General features: G+C 44.8%; 1 protein-coding gene across 1 annotated transcript in view; it reads right to left on the bottom strand.

Moving 5' to 3' along the window:
• PSTPIP1 (proline-serine-threonine phosphatase interacting protein 1) overlaps positions 1-16,008 on the bottom strand; it is a 52,545-nt gene that overhangs the window by 15,610 nt on the left and 20,927 nt on the right. Inside the window, exons 4-7 of the mRNA XM_035335870.1 lie at positions 6,333-6,367; positions 4,813-4,919; positions 2,726-2,788; positions 1,521-1,619 (exon numbers count right to left, since the gene is read on the bottom strand). Of these exons, the coding sequence (XP_035191761.1) occupies positions 1,521-1,619; positions 2,726-2,788; positions 4,813-4,919; positions 6,333-6,367 (304 nt within the window). The remainder of the gene's footprint in view (positions 1-1,520; positions 1,620-2,725; positions 2,789-4,812; positions 4,920-6,332; positions 6,368-16,008) is intronic.

Here is a 16,008-nt window from a genome sequence, read left to right as displayed (position 1 = left end):
CCAACATGACCCAGCCTGAAGCTTGTGTCTGCTGGCCAAGTTGCTGTTTTATGATGTCCAGCGTGCTTTTCTAATAGGTATTTATAAGCAGAGGAAGATGGCAGTTAAAATCTCCATCTCCCAAGCTCCTCATATAATATACATATGAAAAGAACACAGCCTTTGAAACATGTTGCAAATGCCAGGCTGTTTCCCATAACAACTCAGAAGTCTAAAAGTAAAATTCAGTCTAAGCAGATTTTTTTTTTTTTTAATCTTCAGCTTTTAACAAATGAAAATACAGATATTATTGACAGCTCTGTTCTCCCAGGTCTTTCTGCACAGATGGTGATGACAGTACATTAAAACACGGCTCTAGACATCAGTATAACACATTCTCCCTTTCTGCCCTTCAAGACAGTGCTCAGGTAGGGGTTCTCATGACCGTATTCCTCATCACAGCTGGTTGGCAAATGTGTAGTAAGCTGGGAACACAAGCTTCATTCTTATTTTCGTCCTGACCCAAACTGTTTGCAAGTGCTGAGCAGAATTAAACAGCCAACGTTTCTTGTGAGATGCCCCTGTGCATTTCAAATGTGCTGGCATGTGTGTGGAAATAATGGCAATGAAACACCCTGGGACTCTTCTGCACGAAAGGAGCTGGGTCAGATTTTGATGCCATTGAAGTTGCTAAGAGTTCTGATATAATTTCAGTAGGGCCAGGGTTTCATCCCCTCTTTATGGCTAAGCTAGAAGGCCTTCATCAAAGATAAGGGAATGCTAGAAATAAAATGTCAACTTCTGATGCTGAATTTAGTCTCCATCTCCCCACTCCTTGAGATGATTTTTGATCCTTTTTGCTTACACTGCACTGATTTTATTGAGCCAAAGGGAGTTCGTTTATTTTGTTTTCTCCATCTGTTCTGCTGTGAAACGTTCCCATTAAAAGTTAGCGAATTGACAGCTACAAGTATCAGGCGATGCAATGAAGGACTGCAGTGCCTTAATTTCCAATGATTTATTTTTGAGTTTGTAAATTTACTTGAAATTAAACTAACCATAAGAAGAAAAATGTTATGAAAAAGGTATTTTACTGTAAGATACTATGCCTACTAAATGTAAGCGACCAAAAGGCAAAACTTAACTGCTTGACGTACTTCTGACTTGCTTCTTTTTTTTATGAATAATTTTGGAGAAAAATCTCATTGTTTGCCTTCATAACTCATGAAGCAATTAAATCATAGCCTGGAATAAATAAAATTAATTAGATAACTCAGTTCCTCCCCTGCCTTTTTAAAAAACCCTGATCTCTATCATAGGACAAGATTAGGGTTACCAGGCTCTACTGAAGAAGGTGAAGGAAGGTCTCATCGGGAAGGTGCTTCATTTTAATTTTGATTCTAATGGGTTAATTAGAAGGAAAGCAACACCTGGCACCCTGTGGAATGAGTTGTTCAATTGTAGTCTGTTGAATGTTAAAAAAGAAACCTGCAGCTTTCTCCCTTTTACGCATCACCCCAAAGCTCTGGCATCAAAGGTACCTTTTCTGTTTGCTTCTGGTTGCCTGAAGCGCTCGTCCGTTCAAAGGACTGCTCAGCCTCATCTGCCTCCTTGCACTTCTGTTCGTACGTCTTCTTTGACTGTATTGAAATGAAATCGTATGTGAGGTTAGGGAACAGGGCTGGCTTGTCTCCAACTTGACGTTCAAGGAACTTTCTCTTTTGCAGGCTGGGAGAAGAACAGTGCCCAGGTTTGGACAAAGGAGGAAACTCCCTGTGACACCATAAAGAGGTGCTTATTAAAAATAGAATGGAAAAGTAAGGGCAGGAGGCTAGCAGCATAAATCAGGCCCTCTTCTTACAGCCCTGAAATTGTTCTCTCTGTACAACCTCAGCCAGCTCCCTGCAGAGGTGATCACCTGCTGTGGCTGCTCCACACGGGTGTGCAGGCAGTGCGAGCGCCATCGGCGCATCAGGCAGCTGCCTGAGCTACAGCACAGAGCCCAGGTTAGAGCCCGAGCTCCCCAGGGTACAGGTGGGGACAGGCTGTCATTTCCACAGGGTGACTTGAAGCATCAGGTGGCCGATGGATGTCTTGCCCGCTGCTCCAGGCTGTGAGGCAGAGCCAGCCCCGCGCAGGTAACAGTCCCAGTGGAGTACTCAGAAGCCAAGTAAATCCTTATTTACACCAAAAGAGCTCTCTTAGAGCTTCACTTGGTACACCAGCCATGTTTAAATACAAACTGTCAGTACCCTTCCAGCTGTAGTGCTGACAGGTCTGCAACTACTTTTCCTTAGAGGCAATTGCCCCCTGGCAATCAAACCCAGCAGTCTGCAGTTCCTGGACCTGTGAGACTTCCAGCCGGAGAGGTTACCTTCTGTTTGCAAGACTCCCTCACTGTTTTTAAAATGCTATTTACACAGACTGGGAAATTACATTTTCCTACAAGTATCTTCACCTAGAAAGAGTCAAATCCTGTTTGAATTTAACTTAATGCCTTTCTGAGTGTCTGTTTTGGGCTCTTCAGAGTGTTTGGCAGGGATTCCTCCCAGCAGGAATCACATCCTCTCTCTCTCTCTCTCTCACATACACACACACACACACACACTTGTGCTCTCACACAGTTACACTCGCACACACATTCTTGACTTTTCTTCACAGGGAGGTACACATGATCCAGATTTCACCCTGTCTACAACGGGAGCTGGCTTGCACTGAGATACCCGCACAGGACCTCCTTGCTTACCTCCATTGTTTTCTTATAGTGGGACAACTTGCTCTTGTGCATGCGCTCCATTGCAGACTCATACTGTAAGAAACACACATGAGTAAGCATTTCTTCCGTTGGACTTTTCCCCCTTTCTTAGAAAGTCTTTGTCAGAGTCTTCCTATGAGCCACAGGCCTGTGGGGAAAATTACCTCACTCTGCTTTTATAACCGACAGGCTTCTAAGTGACACAGGGAGCATCAGTATCGGGTTAAAAAAAAAATAAGAAATCCAAGATAATTCTGCCTCAGTGGTTTCCTTTAATAGCAGAGAGGATGTAGGTCTTCATTTTCTGCCTCCTTTTTTTTTTTTTTTTTTTTTTTTTTTTCTTCCCCCTTAAGGAGATTAAATAGCATAACACCTAGTCACGGTGCCCATCAGCTCTGCTAGCAGAGTTCATCTGCTGGCTCAAGAGCTTGATCTTGTGTCTTTGCACAACAAACCATTGTCTCACCCATGTGAGCAAGGGTACTTGTTCATTTTGAACTCAAACAATTTTTCTGTAATTTATATTCAATTGCTTCTGGCAAATTTATGCTCTCTGCAATATGATTTCCGTGACATAATCTGGTCAACATTGGGAAGACAGCGCTGAATTTTCTTTTATGGCTTTAATTGTGGTGTGCCCAGCCATGTGTGACAGTGAGATATGCTCCTATTTGGCAGGGGCTGGGTTTCTTCAGTGGGACTTTGATCTTTACATTCTGCTCAAGCAAAACTCCCTCCAGGGCCACCCAGAGGCTTGCTTGACATCAGGCTGAACAGCACAGTCCTGAAAGCAGCTACAGCAGAGCCAGCACAAACACTAAATAGTGTTTGGTGAGGTCGCCACAAATACTGACACACACACAGAATCACACAGAATTTCTAGGTTGGAAGAGACCTCAAGATCATCAAGTCCAACCTCTAACCTAATACCTAGCATGCCTGATGCTGGCTTCCTCAGAGCCAATGCTGGACAGAGAGAACAGCTTGCGATGGGGTCCTGAGACTCCAAAGGAGATTCCACCTTTTCCCCAGGCCCCTAGAACAGTTCCCGTTTGAGTTACAGGCTTATTGTTTTCAACAGGAGAGAGAGGCTCTCTCTTTGCGGATCCCATTAGTGAAGCGTGGGTGTGGGAGAGGAATGCTGATGACCGAGGTGCACACTGTCTGTCTTTGCATGCATAATTTGCTTTATCGGATTCTTGTGAGCTTCAGATCTCAGTAGCAACACAGTCAGAAGCAGAGCTGGTTTTACCCGCTCTCGTATTCAGTTCTGTGCTGCTCCAAGTTCCTGTGTGTCTGGGCTGTAGATGTGAGTTGCTGCATTGGACACTGCCCATATATATTTTCATTTGTTTGAAATTGGCAAAGGACTGGATATTTGATTTTTACTGCTCCTTAAGTCATTGTTTTCAGTGTTAAGTGACTGTCAGCTCTTTGTCTTCAAGCCTGTGGAACCAGAGGAGTAAGAGTGACCACTTGTCTCTGTGAAGAGCTACTTTTTCAAGTGACTTGGAGCTGAATAAGACCCTAGAGAATGAAATTTACATAAATATACTCTGATTTTTATTATATAACAACAACTAGATGCTATTCCCAGTATCTGTAATTCAGTATGTGTGCTGCATTCAGCATAACATTCATTTTACAAATTTAAAATGATTTTATGATAATTTATTATCATAAATTATTATTTATGATTATTTATGATTTTAGATGTTTGTGTTATCCTTTTATTTTAGTGCATGTTAGAGATCATGCAGGATCATGCCATAGCAACGTACTTAGTGCAGGTATAAAAAGAGGAAAGGATGGATTAACGTCTTATGGGGATAAGAATAGTATCTGCAGTTACACAGAGACAGTACAAGTCACTAAGCTTCTGTCTCCTGAGTTCAGAGCATTGCTTAACTTCTCGCTGGGCTCAGAAAGTCATTCTTCCACAGTCTAGTACATGGAGTGAACAGGATATGCTGGACACGTTTTATCACCTTTTGCACTATTCCCAGCCTATGGCTGGAGGCAGGTCATCAGAATGGACCACTGACCCAACGTGTTTCCAAGTTTTGCTGATTCCTCACCTTTTTTCTTTGCTCCTTCTGTCTTTCTCGGAACTCCTCTATTCCTTTCAGTTCATCCTTCAGCATGACTGCCAGCTGGATGTGAGAGTTTCCAACGCTTTCAATTTCTAAAGCAGATCAGAATTCATACGCAGTCAGTGGTAAGGTCTTTAAATGTAAAGTCATATTTTTCAGGAGATACTTCTGAGATGTGGACACTGTACAATTTGCCATGAGCAAAGCAGCCTTTAAAAAAAAAGCGTATGCAGAAACGCAGGGAGCCTGACATTGCTGAGGGTTGACACAGCCTGAACAGGGCTTATTGCAGGTCCTCGCAGTGCCTGCACATACATGGGCAAGACAGCTTGCTGCAGAATTGGAGCACCCACTCAGAGCAGCCTTGGCAAATGCAGAGGCTGGCTGTGTTTCTTCACAGTCCCATTTACCCCAGCCATAGATGTGGGGTGAGGGAAGGAGGGAACTGATGCCCATCATCCCGCTGGAGTCTGCCTTTCCCTCCTCTATGCCGCTGGATATTCTTTCCCATTTGCCTCCAGCCTTGCACAAACTTCATCAGAGGTGGTTGCAAGCTGAGGATTTTCAAGGGCCAGCTAAGATGGGCTGAATTCCAGGACACCGGGCTGATGCTCTTGGAAGTGGCTGGTAACATCTCTGCATTTGTCAGCTTTGGTGGCTCTGAAATGGAGCCCTGCATTTTCCAAAACTTATGGACTCACAGAATGGTTTGGGTTGGAAGGAACCTTAAAGATCACCTACTTCCACCCCATGCCATGGGCAGGGACACCTCCCACCAGCCCAGGCTGCCCAAAGCCCCATCCAGCCTGGCCTTAAATGCATCCAGGGATGGGGCAGCCACAGCTTCTCTGGGCAGCCTGTGCCAGTGCCTCACTGCCCTCAGAGTGAAGAATTTCTTCCTTATATCTAATCTAAATCTACCCTTTTTTAGTTTAAAACCATTACCCCTTGTCCTGTCAATACACTCCCCGGTAGAGTCCCTCTCCAGCTTTTTGTGGGCCCCTTTTTGATGCTGAAAGAATGCTGTAAGGTCTCCCCGGAGCCTGTTGAACTCCCCCCACCCAAGCTCTAAAACTGCCTTAATTCACCAGGTGCTTTTCTAAGGGGGTTGTTGTTACCCCAAGAGCAGGTGCCAATACCCAGGTGCACAGTCCTAGTGGCTATGGTGTGAAAGGGTTTAGCTCAGCCTTGGGCACAGTAGGCAAGCATGCTGGTTTGGCGTTAGTGGTTTGTAGAGGTGAGAACAGCACTAATATTATGTGATTTGATCCAGGTAAGACTAGTTTGAGGAACAAGCGATTTTTCTGTGCCTCCAGAGATTGGATTTGATGCCCAGCCTTGGAGAAGGACTCTACTGAGTGCCCTTTCCCTCCACGCTCCACACTAAGGACAGGGACAGAAACGTTAGAAGTGTGAGGGGGAAGAGAAGGAAAGACCCCAGAGGGGGCAAACACAATCACGTGTCTGTCTTAACCCAGGTCAGAAAGAAAGATGTAAATACTTACGTTGCTTAAGCCTCTCAAATGCTGCCTTCAGCGTGCTGTGAGATAAAAACAAATGCGCTTTGTTAGCGTAGGCTTCGAGAGATGGACTGTGCATCTAGAGGAAAAACTTTCCTCAAACAAAAGATCCACCCAGAAATAAAGCTCTTAATAGTCCTGTGATAAAAATTGACCGTGCTAAGAGACACAATAGCATCAATCTGTTACCACTAGGAAATGCAATAAAATGCTCCATGAAGCAAGGAATTGCAGCGCTCCTTATGTGCACCCTCTTTTTTTAATCTGTATTTGTAACTGAGCGCTAACAGACATTTCTCTGTTCTTGCACATTGCCAACGGATGCAAGTCAACTGAGTGAAATAAAGATGGTCAAGGGAAATTGGGTTTCAGAGCACTAGCCCGAAGGGTAGAGAGAAGCCAGCCCCGCCTCCTGTGTTGAATGCAGCACCAGCAAATTTTTCCTCCTTGGTCACCCTTGAAGCTGGAGCAGCTCCGCTGTGCATCATCTCCGTGCTGCGCTTTCCTAGCACCCCCGTGTGGTGCAGCTCGCCGTCCTTGGAAGGACACGAGGTGCTGAGAGCTGTGAAACTTGCTCGCAGGGGCTCTCAGCATCCCAGAAGCACAACATGAATAACCCGTGCTGTAAAATCAGGCCTCGGGCTGTGATATACAGTGCAGAAACTGACACTGCTCCTCTGATGGACCTGTGCATTGAGGAGAGCGGTTCTGCAGGGGGGAGTTGCAGGAGGACGTGAAGGGGTACCGCTAGTTCACCTGATGTCCTGCTTTTTGGTGAGCCAGAGTCCTTTTGGAAAGCAGCACAAAGACCAGTATAGAGGTGATGGGAGAGGAAAGAGCACAGTCTGTAAGGGGCCTTTTCAACTTAATAATCAGCTCGAGCTCCAAGTTCACAGGCTGGAAGGACATTTGCATACACAGAAGCCAAGATAGTGGGTGCAGTGATTTTGAGGTTTTTCAGATTCAGAAATCATCTCTTCAGGCCCCAGGCTGTATTGTTCCCTGAGGGAAAGATGTCTGGGCTCTCCAGAGTGTGCCCAACTGCCCCAGGCAGGAGGCCAGGGGAAAAGCCTCCAAAATCTCCTTGGCTGAAGCCTGGCTACTGGGAGAGCCAGGAAGAGGAGCGTATCACTCCTCAGCCATGTGTGACTGCAGATGGGGAGAGAAATCCTGCATGTCCTGGGTGTTGCAGGAGGCTTAGGAAATGTGTGAAGGGTCCTAATTGCCCTGTGTTAATTTAGGCTGGACATCTGTTTCCTAATCAAAGCTTGTTGTCCAAGTAGCAAGATCACATTACCAGGCAGAAGAAAAGTGCACAGGGGATGGGAAAGACTGGGTCTGTCCTTAGCAATAGCTGCCCTGCAATGTGCTTCCAAATCTGGCTTTGTATCTGTCCATGGAAATATAAGGAAAAGGCTTTCAGCCAGAAACCATGAGCATTCATCTACCTGTTGGACTCTTTCAGCATCTTCTCAAGGAAATAGCTGTGGTAAACTAAATTTGTTTTGGTGGCAGATTATCATCCTAACAATATTCAGTCATTTTGAAGGTCCATTCACCTTTCCTTGTGTACCCTTGTTCACACAAAGTGAGTCTGGAGTGGAAACTGATGGAATCTAAATTTTCACAACACTAAGGAAAAAACAGGGTTAATTACAGCTCATTTAATTAAAAACTTGAAATCAGAAACCAAGTTGAATATCAGTAGCTGAGTTAGCTTTTCCCCACCCAAAAGCTCTAAAGGATTATTTTGAAAACTTAAGCTCCTTTTATTCCATAACTATATATTTTTTTATTATTATTATTATTTTATTTTTTTTTAGTATGGACCATCCAACGGGAGGTGGGAAATATGCTAGCAGCTTCATGCTAGAAATAGGTAAATACTGACATTTTAAAAACAGAGGACGCTTACAAGTTGCACGTGCTGTTTTTGCGTGACATATTGATCTGTTATTCAGAGAGTTTTTCATTAATGTTGGTGATTTGGATTATGGGAAGGCTGAAGAAGCTGCTGTAATGGATACTGAAAAAAATAATTCATTATCAATACATATCAAGGACAGAAGTGTTTTGCTGCTTTTTTTTTTCCTGTTTGTTTTCCAGACATCAGAGCTACCAGAGTAGGTCATGATAAGCCATACATAAAGCTTCTCTCAGTTTTGCTGGCTTTCTGTAAGGATTAGTTGGTTTTCTGGTATAATAACGCACCTGGCTGGGGACACCCATTTGTCCCCACACAGTCTTTAGTTGCTGTTTCAGAAATCTCTGGCCTTTTGCTCCTGGCATAAAAGATCTGTGCGGGCCGTTCCTTAGCTGCTGGTTAGAGCAAGGCCACAGTCCCTAAGAAGGCGGAAATAGACTTAAGCCATTTCCTTCCCTATTTTTATAATAACTTTCTGAAATCAGTGAATCAGATCCTTCATCCCTATGGGACTTGCAATAGCAACCATGTTGTTTTGTCAGCTTATGTGGGGGGAGGACAAGTAAATAAAATCTCGATGCACAGATCCACCAGGTATTCCTCTATCATTTCCGGGCTGCAGGGATGTGCTGGCTACAGCAGCAGCAATCCTATAGACAAGTTTTTCTCTGCTGCTAGATGCTCAGATTATGCCAGTGAAATATGTAATGTCAGTGTTTCGGAGAGTTCCATGAAAGCATCCCATGTAGCAGACGTACATCAGAGTTTGAATTCAGTCGGTACCCTTGTATATGCAGTCCCTGTTGCCTCTTCCTTCTGTGTGGGTGTGACCGTCTATTAAGACTGGTAAGGGCTTGATTCCAAAGCAACTGAAGTGAGCATGTCTCGCTCTTAGGAACACTTCTATGCAGTGCTTTTATCCTCAGTGCATATTGTGCTGCTTGGCATTTCGGTAGTAATTTATTTTGTTGTTGTATGTTTTTTTTTCTCTGGCCAAATTAGAAAAACAGGTTGAAAATAATTCAAGAAAAACTACAGTTCCCCCTCCCCCCCCTCCCCCCCCCATTTTTTTTAACTTCCTCATATCGGGTGTTTCCATGCCCATTCAGGAAAACTTAAACCACCCCAGGTAAGGACAGGACACCTTTGGGCATCTATCTGTACATGCAGCCCCTTGCAGATGTCTCAGTGAAATAGGGTTGGACATGAATTTGCTGTGCTTGTTTGTAAAGGCTCCCTCTTGGACATTTAAAGATTACGTTTGTCAAAATGAATTTCAGGTGCAGACAGGATTAAACCTGAACATGGAAAAACGGGGAACAGAAAGAGCCGTTGTGACAGCCGCTCTGCAGCAACCTCTGGTGATTTTTGCCATCTAGTGGCTAAAATATTGGTACTGTAGTATATCCTCTGACTCAAGCACAGCAGAACTGAGCTGCTCCGGTAAAATAGGCACTTTTCAGTGTTTTTCCAAGTGGAGGGGTAGAAGGAGACCAGCAGAGCTTTTAGAGGAACTGGGCAGCCAAGGAGAGGTGTAGAGAATGCAAGCATGTGGCAATAAAGCTCATTATTTAGCATTCTTAACTCTGTAGGTTTCAAAATCCTTTCCAAAGCAGACTTGCCCAAATTTACCTGGCAACCCAATCTCCCTAGGGTACTGACCGCGGGTCCCCGTGGCTCTCCTCGAAGAGGATAAGCATTTACGGAATGCATTGTTAGAGAACTTGGTTTGATTTCTTTCTCTCAGCAGAACTTGCCTCTGTTCTCAAGGCAGGAAATGCATCCTGTACTTGAGAAGAGGTGCCTCACTTGGCAGCATGAGAAGTAGCGGGGAACCACCGCATCTGATCATAAATCCATTTTACTCACTGCAAAATTTTCTTATAGTCAGTTCAGGAGGGGAACTTAGCACAGGGTTTGGAACAGCATGGGTGGCAACATTTAAAACTGCACCTGTCCCAGCTGCTCTCAGCGTTTGCTTTCCCTTGTTTCATCTCTTGGACCTTGCTTTTGCTAGGGGGCTGCGCCAGTGCTGGAGGGAAGACTGCTGGGCAGTCCTGCGTGACACCAGGATTGCTAGGAAATGCACTGCAGATGGGGCTCTGGTACCTTCTTCAGAGTCATCATAGGCTGAATTTTATGGCAGCAGAGATGCAATCAGCAGAGCTCCCAGTGGCAGTGCTGAGGCCACTGGCAGGCTCACTACACACCCTGGTGAACGGCTCTTCTGTTGTAACTGTAGGCTTGCTGGCTTGGGCATTTTTTTCAGTACGTTCCTTCCTCACCCAATTAGAGACTGATTTAACTGAGTAATTCATAGAGTCCCTCTACATCTTGTACACAGGAAAGTAAAACATAAGCTCTTCTAACAGGAAAACCACAGCTCTTTTTAAATTTTCTTTCTTTTTTATCTTTGCTTGGTGAATAGAAGTGGAAAATAACCCCACCTTCCCCTAAAATAACCCAGTCTTCCTTTTTGCTTGGTTTACATTTTAACATCAATACAATCTATACTGTTCTGCTCTTACTGATTTTTGGGTTTTGTTTTGTTTTTAAACATTCTTTCTGAAGCTGGGAGAAGTCTGTGCCAGACACAGCCTGCAGAACACTTTCCGGCAGTCCTGTTCGCCCACCACCTCAGAAACCCCCTCATTGCCTGCCCCCTCGGAGGCCATGGTTAACATCTGTCTTTCCTCCTGCCATGTAGGATAGACCTAAGGTGGGATTACCAACACTTTTTCTGTGAAGCGTACTGGTGGTAACAAAGTGGGGAGAAACAAGTCCAAAAGCATCTGGTCTCAGTTGCTGTGCACCTGGGGGGTCTCTGCAGGGATGGATTTGGGGAGGGGCAAGGAGAGGGAAGTGTGTGGGTGCGGAGGGGGATGTTGTGCTCTTTAACCAGGGAGATAACGCCTCACTACCCAGCCTGATGCCAGGCACATAGCAGAGTATTGCAGGCAAGAATCACATCTAGCATCACTTGCCAGGATGTTTTCTTCTTGTCCTCAAACAGAAAGGCAAAACCACCCTGTGCAACTAGAAAGATTTCTGTATAGGTACCAGCTGTGGTGTGATGTTTAAACCACCTGAGGTAGAGAAAAGGCATGGGCAGCACCCTTCTCTGTCTGCTGGAGTCCAAGTTTTTGCCTGTTTACAGGTTAGCTGCAGCAAGGCGCTAGCCTGAGTAACCAGCTGTGAGGGGAGGCTGCAGCGTGCAGCAGGCTGGGCTCAGCGTCAGGTCGGATGGAGCATGTCTTTCATGAAAATAGCCCCAGATGTGGAGAGTTCCTCTAATGCTGCGGTGTGTCTGCATACGTCTTTTGCTGCTGCTACTTACATATTTTAGATAAGTGTCAGAAGCGGAAGCAGCCCCAGACTGAATGGGAACAGGGCGATACCGTCATTCTCAGGGCTGGTTGCTGGGAGCATGCACAAACCACCCCAGGTTTTGCTGGGACAAGAGTGCAAACAGACCCCTTGTGACTGCAGAATGACCTATGGTGTTCCAATCAATGGGTAAAACAATCGAAGCAATTCGTGTACCTCTCATGTAAGACTAAATTTCCCCATCTCCTGCTCAAAAATGCCTGTCCTCATCTAGAGGACTAGAGAGCATGTCTAGATTGGTTTTAACAACTGAGCTGAGGCACACTTCTTTCAAGCACATGCTTGGATCTATTTTCACAGCATCCTGAAAGTTCAGTATATGAGAGTGTGAGTGTATAAACTGCACAGGTTCAGAACTTTTGAGTGGAAAGTATTTAACCATGGAAGAATGTGACCTTCCAAAATGTTTTTAGCCTCAGTTAAAAAATGCTTGCTTTGTGTGAATAATACAGAGGATTGTGTATATTATGTGACAGACATGCTATATTTATACACAGGAAGCAGCAGTTTGGCCTTTCGTTACAGGTGCCCTCACCTCATGCTCACTGAAATATTCTATTTCAGGCGTTGTGGAGAAGGTCAGCCCAGGCACAAGTTTGAAGGAACTGCCCTTTCCCAAGGTCTGAAAGAGATGTTAGTGGAAAAGAAGAAAGGAAAAACATAGGAAATCATATACACGAGAAGAGACAAGCAGGACAAATGACAAAAATAGCAGTTGTCAGACAAGGCAGATTTAACCATCTTCCACATGTTTACATCGGTTGCTTTACAGAAGAGCTGAGATCCCAGAGGCTCTGTTTCGGCTGAAGCAGAAGGTATGTCTGAAAACTGGGCTCTGTGGTATGCTTTTTCTCATATTCTTCTGCTGAAGAGTTGCCCAAAGCTACTGCATGGAAATTCCTAGTCACCTTGCAACCTGAAAAGTATTTCCTCTTAAAGGCAGGAGCTCTGAAGAGAATCATCTATTACCGGGAGTGCTACCAGTAAACACTTGCAAATTTGTTCCTCACTCCCTATGCATCCTTTCCCATGTGTGCAATGCAGAATATGGAGGCTATAAAAATATACAGCAATTTAAACTTCATAATTCCCTCTCCCCTGTTGGAAATCAGCATAACCTGTGCTTTGCCAAGAATATATGGCTATAGCCTTGTAATCATCTTTTTCATAATTTCTTGCATAATTAGACTATGAAATTTCAAAAAAAAAAAAAAAGTGGTTTAACAGAGCTTTAAACTTAAATGTCTTAATTTCTACTTTATATTTTAAAATACCCATTAGCCCTGACTTCTGATAGGTGAGTTCCAGAGGTCTGTTTCTGGGCAGTATCCATCCTTCCACCATGACTGCTGCGATCCTCACGCCTTGCCCACTCCTCAGGGACTGCCCTGTCCCTTCCTAGGTCTGACCCACCCAAGAGTTACATCTGCACTGCTATTTGAAGGGAGGGACGTTCCCTTCACATAGCTGTTCTCCTCCCAGCGCTTTCCCTAAGACTCCCAGCTTCCCGTATTTCCACATACGGTGCTCGTTCGCAGCTGTGCTGGGACAGCCAGGTGATTGCCTTGAAAGAAGCAGCCAGCCTTTTCCAGGTGTTGATGGTGTTATGGTGCTCAGTGTGTGTGTGAGACCAAAAAGCAGGGGGATTGCAGCTTGCCAGTGCAGGCACGCCTTGAGAAACCTCGCTGAAAGGATGCTATCCTGCCTCTGTTGTGATGTCTCAGTTAACATGGCAAGTGTGGTGAGGCAGGTTAGTAACGAACAACAAAAAAGCACTTCTACATGTGACAGGCAAGTGCATTGCTTTGCTAGGAGATTCAGTGGATGCTAAAATGCTTAAGGATTTCAAATAAGATCAAGGCACAAGAAAACTCTGCTGGGGGCTATTCAATACAAAGCTGCTGCTGGTTTGGCAGCCCCTGAACCACCAGTTATATTAGGCTGAACAGATTTTGGTCTGAGCATGCGTGGCCTTTCTTGCAGTATGAAACTTGTGTTTAAGTGTGTGTCTGCTTCTGTGTGTGAGATGAACTTCCCAAGGCTTCCAGCAATTGCTGAGTTAGGTCTGTGCCACGTGCCAAAAGGGGATATCTCCCTTCCCTGTCGGAAGTAGTTTCTACCAGCTGCAGTGCCTGAAGCAAGGGCAAGAAGACAGAACATCCAAAATTGCTTGAACCAGGCTGTGCTATTGAATGAGTGTGTGTTTTGGCTGTTAGGCAGCGCTTTCAGGGAACTTTCACTTCTTGAGATGGGATCTGTGGTGTTTGTTTGCCTTGCCCATGGTAACCAGCATCTACTGCTTTTAGAAGCCCTGCCTTTGCTTTTTTTAATTAAAAAAAAAAAAAAAAAAAAAAAAGGTTGTTCCTCTCTTGCTTTGTAGGAAAATTTTCTCTAGCTGTAGGCTAAACTTAGCCATTTCCTATAGCAGTTAGAAAAGGACCAGTGAGGAACGAACTGAAGCGAACTGCATCTCTGGTAAGCAACGCTGAAAACTCGTGCCCTGCCAGCTCTCAGGTCAAAGTGCTTTCCTCATAGTTCTAGTGCCAAGGACTCTGCAGGCGGACCTTTTCCCAGGTTCAGATGTTTCACTACTGAGTATCAGCAGTAGTACAGTGTCCCGCTACAGCTTTGGACTGTAGTTGTCTCTGCCAAGCACTACTGGGGCTGGGGCCAGAGGGGTCAGTTCCCCATCGGGACCTTGCTGACAGGTCCCCGATATCTCCTCGCAGGACAGCTCATCCTATTGAGGCACCCAGCCTGGTCACCAGGAGCACATTCTATGCCTTCCTCTATACCAAACTTTTGTAGTGATGGTGGAAGAACAAGCACTGGAGAGTACAGAGGTGGAAACCCACTGTCTGTTGTCACCAACATTTTTATTAAGAGCAACAGAGAGTGGTCCCAACACTGCTGCTGCATTTCCACGAGCCTTCCCTACTACTTGTCTTTTGAGTCAGCAGCAGGTTTCTTCATCTCTACATTTCAGTAAATAAAGATGGGTAGCAGAAGCTATTTATACATTCAGATGAATTCAGCAACTTGCTCCAGGCCAAGCACAAGCTGGGGGTGAAGGAAAGCATGGGTTTGCCACCCATGTTTTGCCTGGACAGCTAGACAGGGACAGCTGTTCACCCTGGGTTTGTGCTGCTTCTGCCATGCGCTGCTTTCCCTACCTGCTACAGAGCATCGATTTGACCTGCTGGAGGGATGGGAGGTTTTTGGAGCCAATTCATTAGGTTCAGCAGTTGTTTATAATGTGCTAAGCAGAATTAATTGGTTTTGCGGTCGTTTCCCTTAAGGTTTTCTGGGTGTTCTCCGACACTGAAAGTTTATCAGTAGTCGTCTTCTTTCTTTTTATCAACCTTTTAAAAGGCAACCAGCCACCTTCCTGATATGGAGAACTAGTGGAATGTGAAATGACTTCCCGGAGAAGTGACAGAAAGCTTTAGCAACTGAGATATTTAAAAGGTGACTGAAATTCAGACCAGAGGATAATTTTGCATTACTAAGGAAATAAGTGAGTGATATAAAAATAATAATTATTGCTTCTCTGTGATATACGGCATGGCATAGGGAGTAAAATTCTGAGGGGGAAAAAAAAGGGGGGGGGGGAAGTGTTTGAGGAAGCTGCATTTTTCCTGGTGATTGCTGAATGCAAGTTTTAGGTATCCATACCTGCACAACACCTTAGTTTGACTTCGTTTGAGAAATACTGCTACCCAAAGACACGTTCAAAGATGTGAACAGCCCCATTCAGATATTTGTAATACTACCTGTCAGGTATTTGTAATACTACTGGTGTTCAGTGTGCTATCGGATAATAGGGAACCCTAAAAAGAGGAAGCACTTGGTGCAACGCAGGGGGCTACTTGTAGGACAGACCTTTCAAGCTCTTACTAAAAGTAGGTGAGTTCCCTGCCTCCAGTCTCTCTGGAGGACTGACCCTGGGAGCAGCGCTGCTGTCAGCAATGTGTGCCATCTAAACAAACAAACTGCACACCAGGTCAAAAATATCAAGGCCTTAAAACCAAATACTTCACATCCATGAATAGTTCCAGTCCTCAGTAGATTTCATTTTTCTCTGATTTTAAAGTGTGAACTCTGGACAAAAGTCTTTAACTGCCCACCTGTGTAAGCCCTTAAACAACCAGAGGGATGCTGAAAGACAGAAAGCAAAGTGCTCTCTCCCTCTGCTTCAGAAATAAGTACAATGAAACATTTGCTCTGATAAAATAAAAAACATATATCACTGCAGTGCTAGTCCCTACCCAGACCAGGCATGCATTTATGGAAACGCAGTAAATCAGCTCTGCAGCTTGCCTTGTTGGTATATTCAGCCTTCTCTCTATA

This window comes from Oxyura jamaicensis, chromosome 10, assembly GCF_011077185.1.
Source record: "Oxyura jamaicensis isolate SHBP4307 breed ruddy duck chromosome 10, BPBGC_Ojam_1.0, whole genome shotgun sequence".
NCBI lineage: Eukaryota > Metazoa > Chordata > Aves > Anseriformes > Anatidae > Oxyura > Oxyura jamaicensis.
This window is presented reverse-complemented; position numbering and strand designations above follow the sequence as displayed.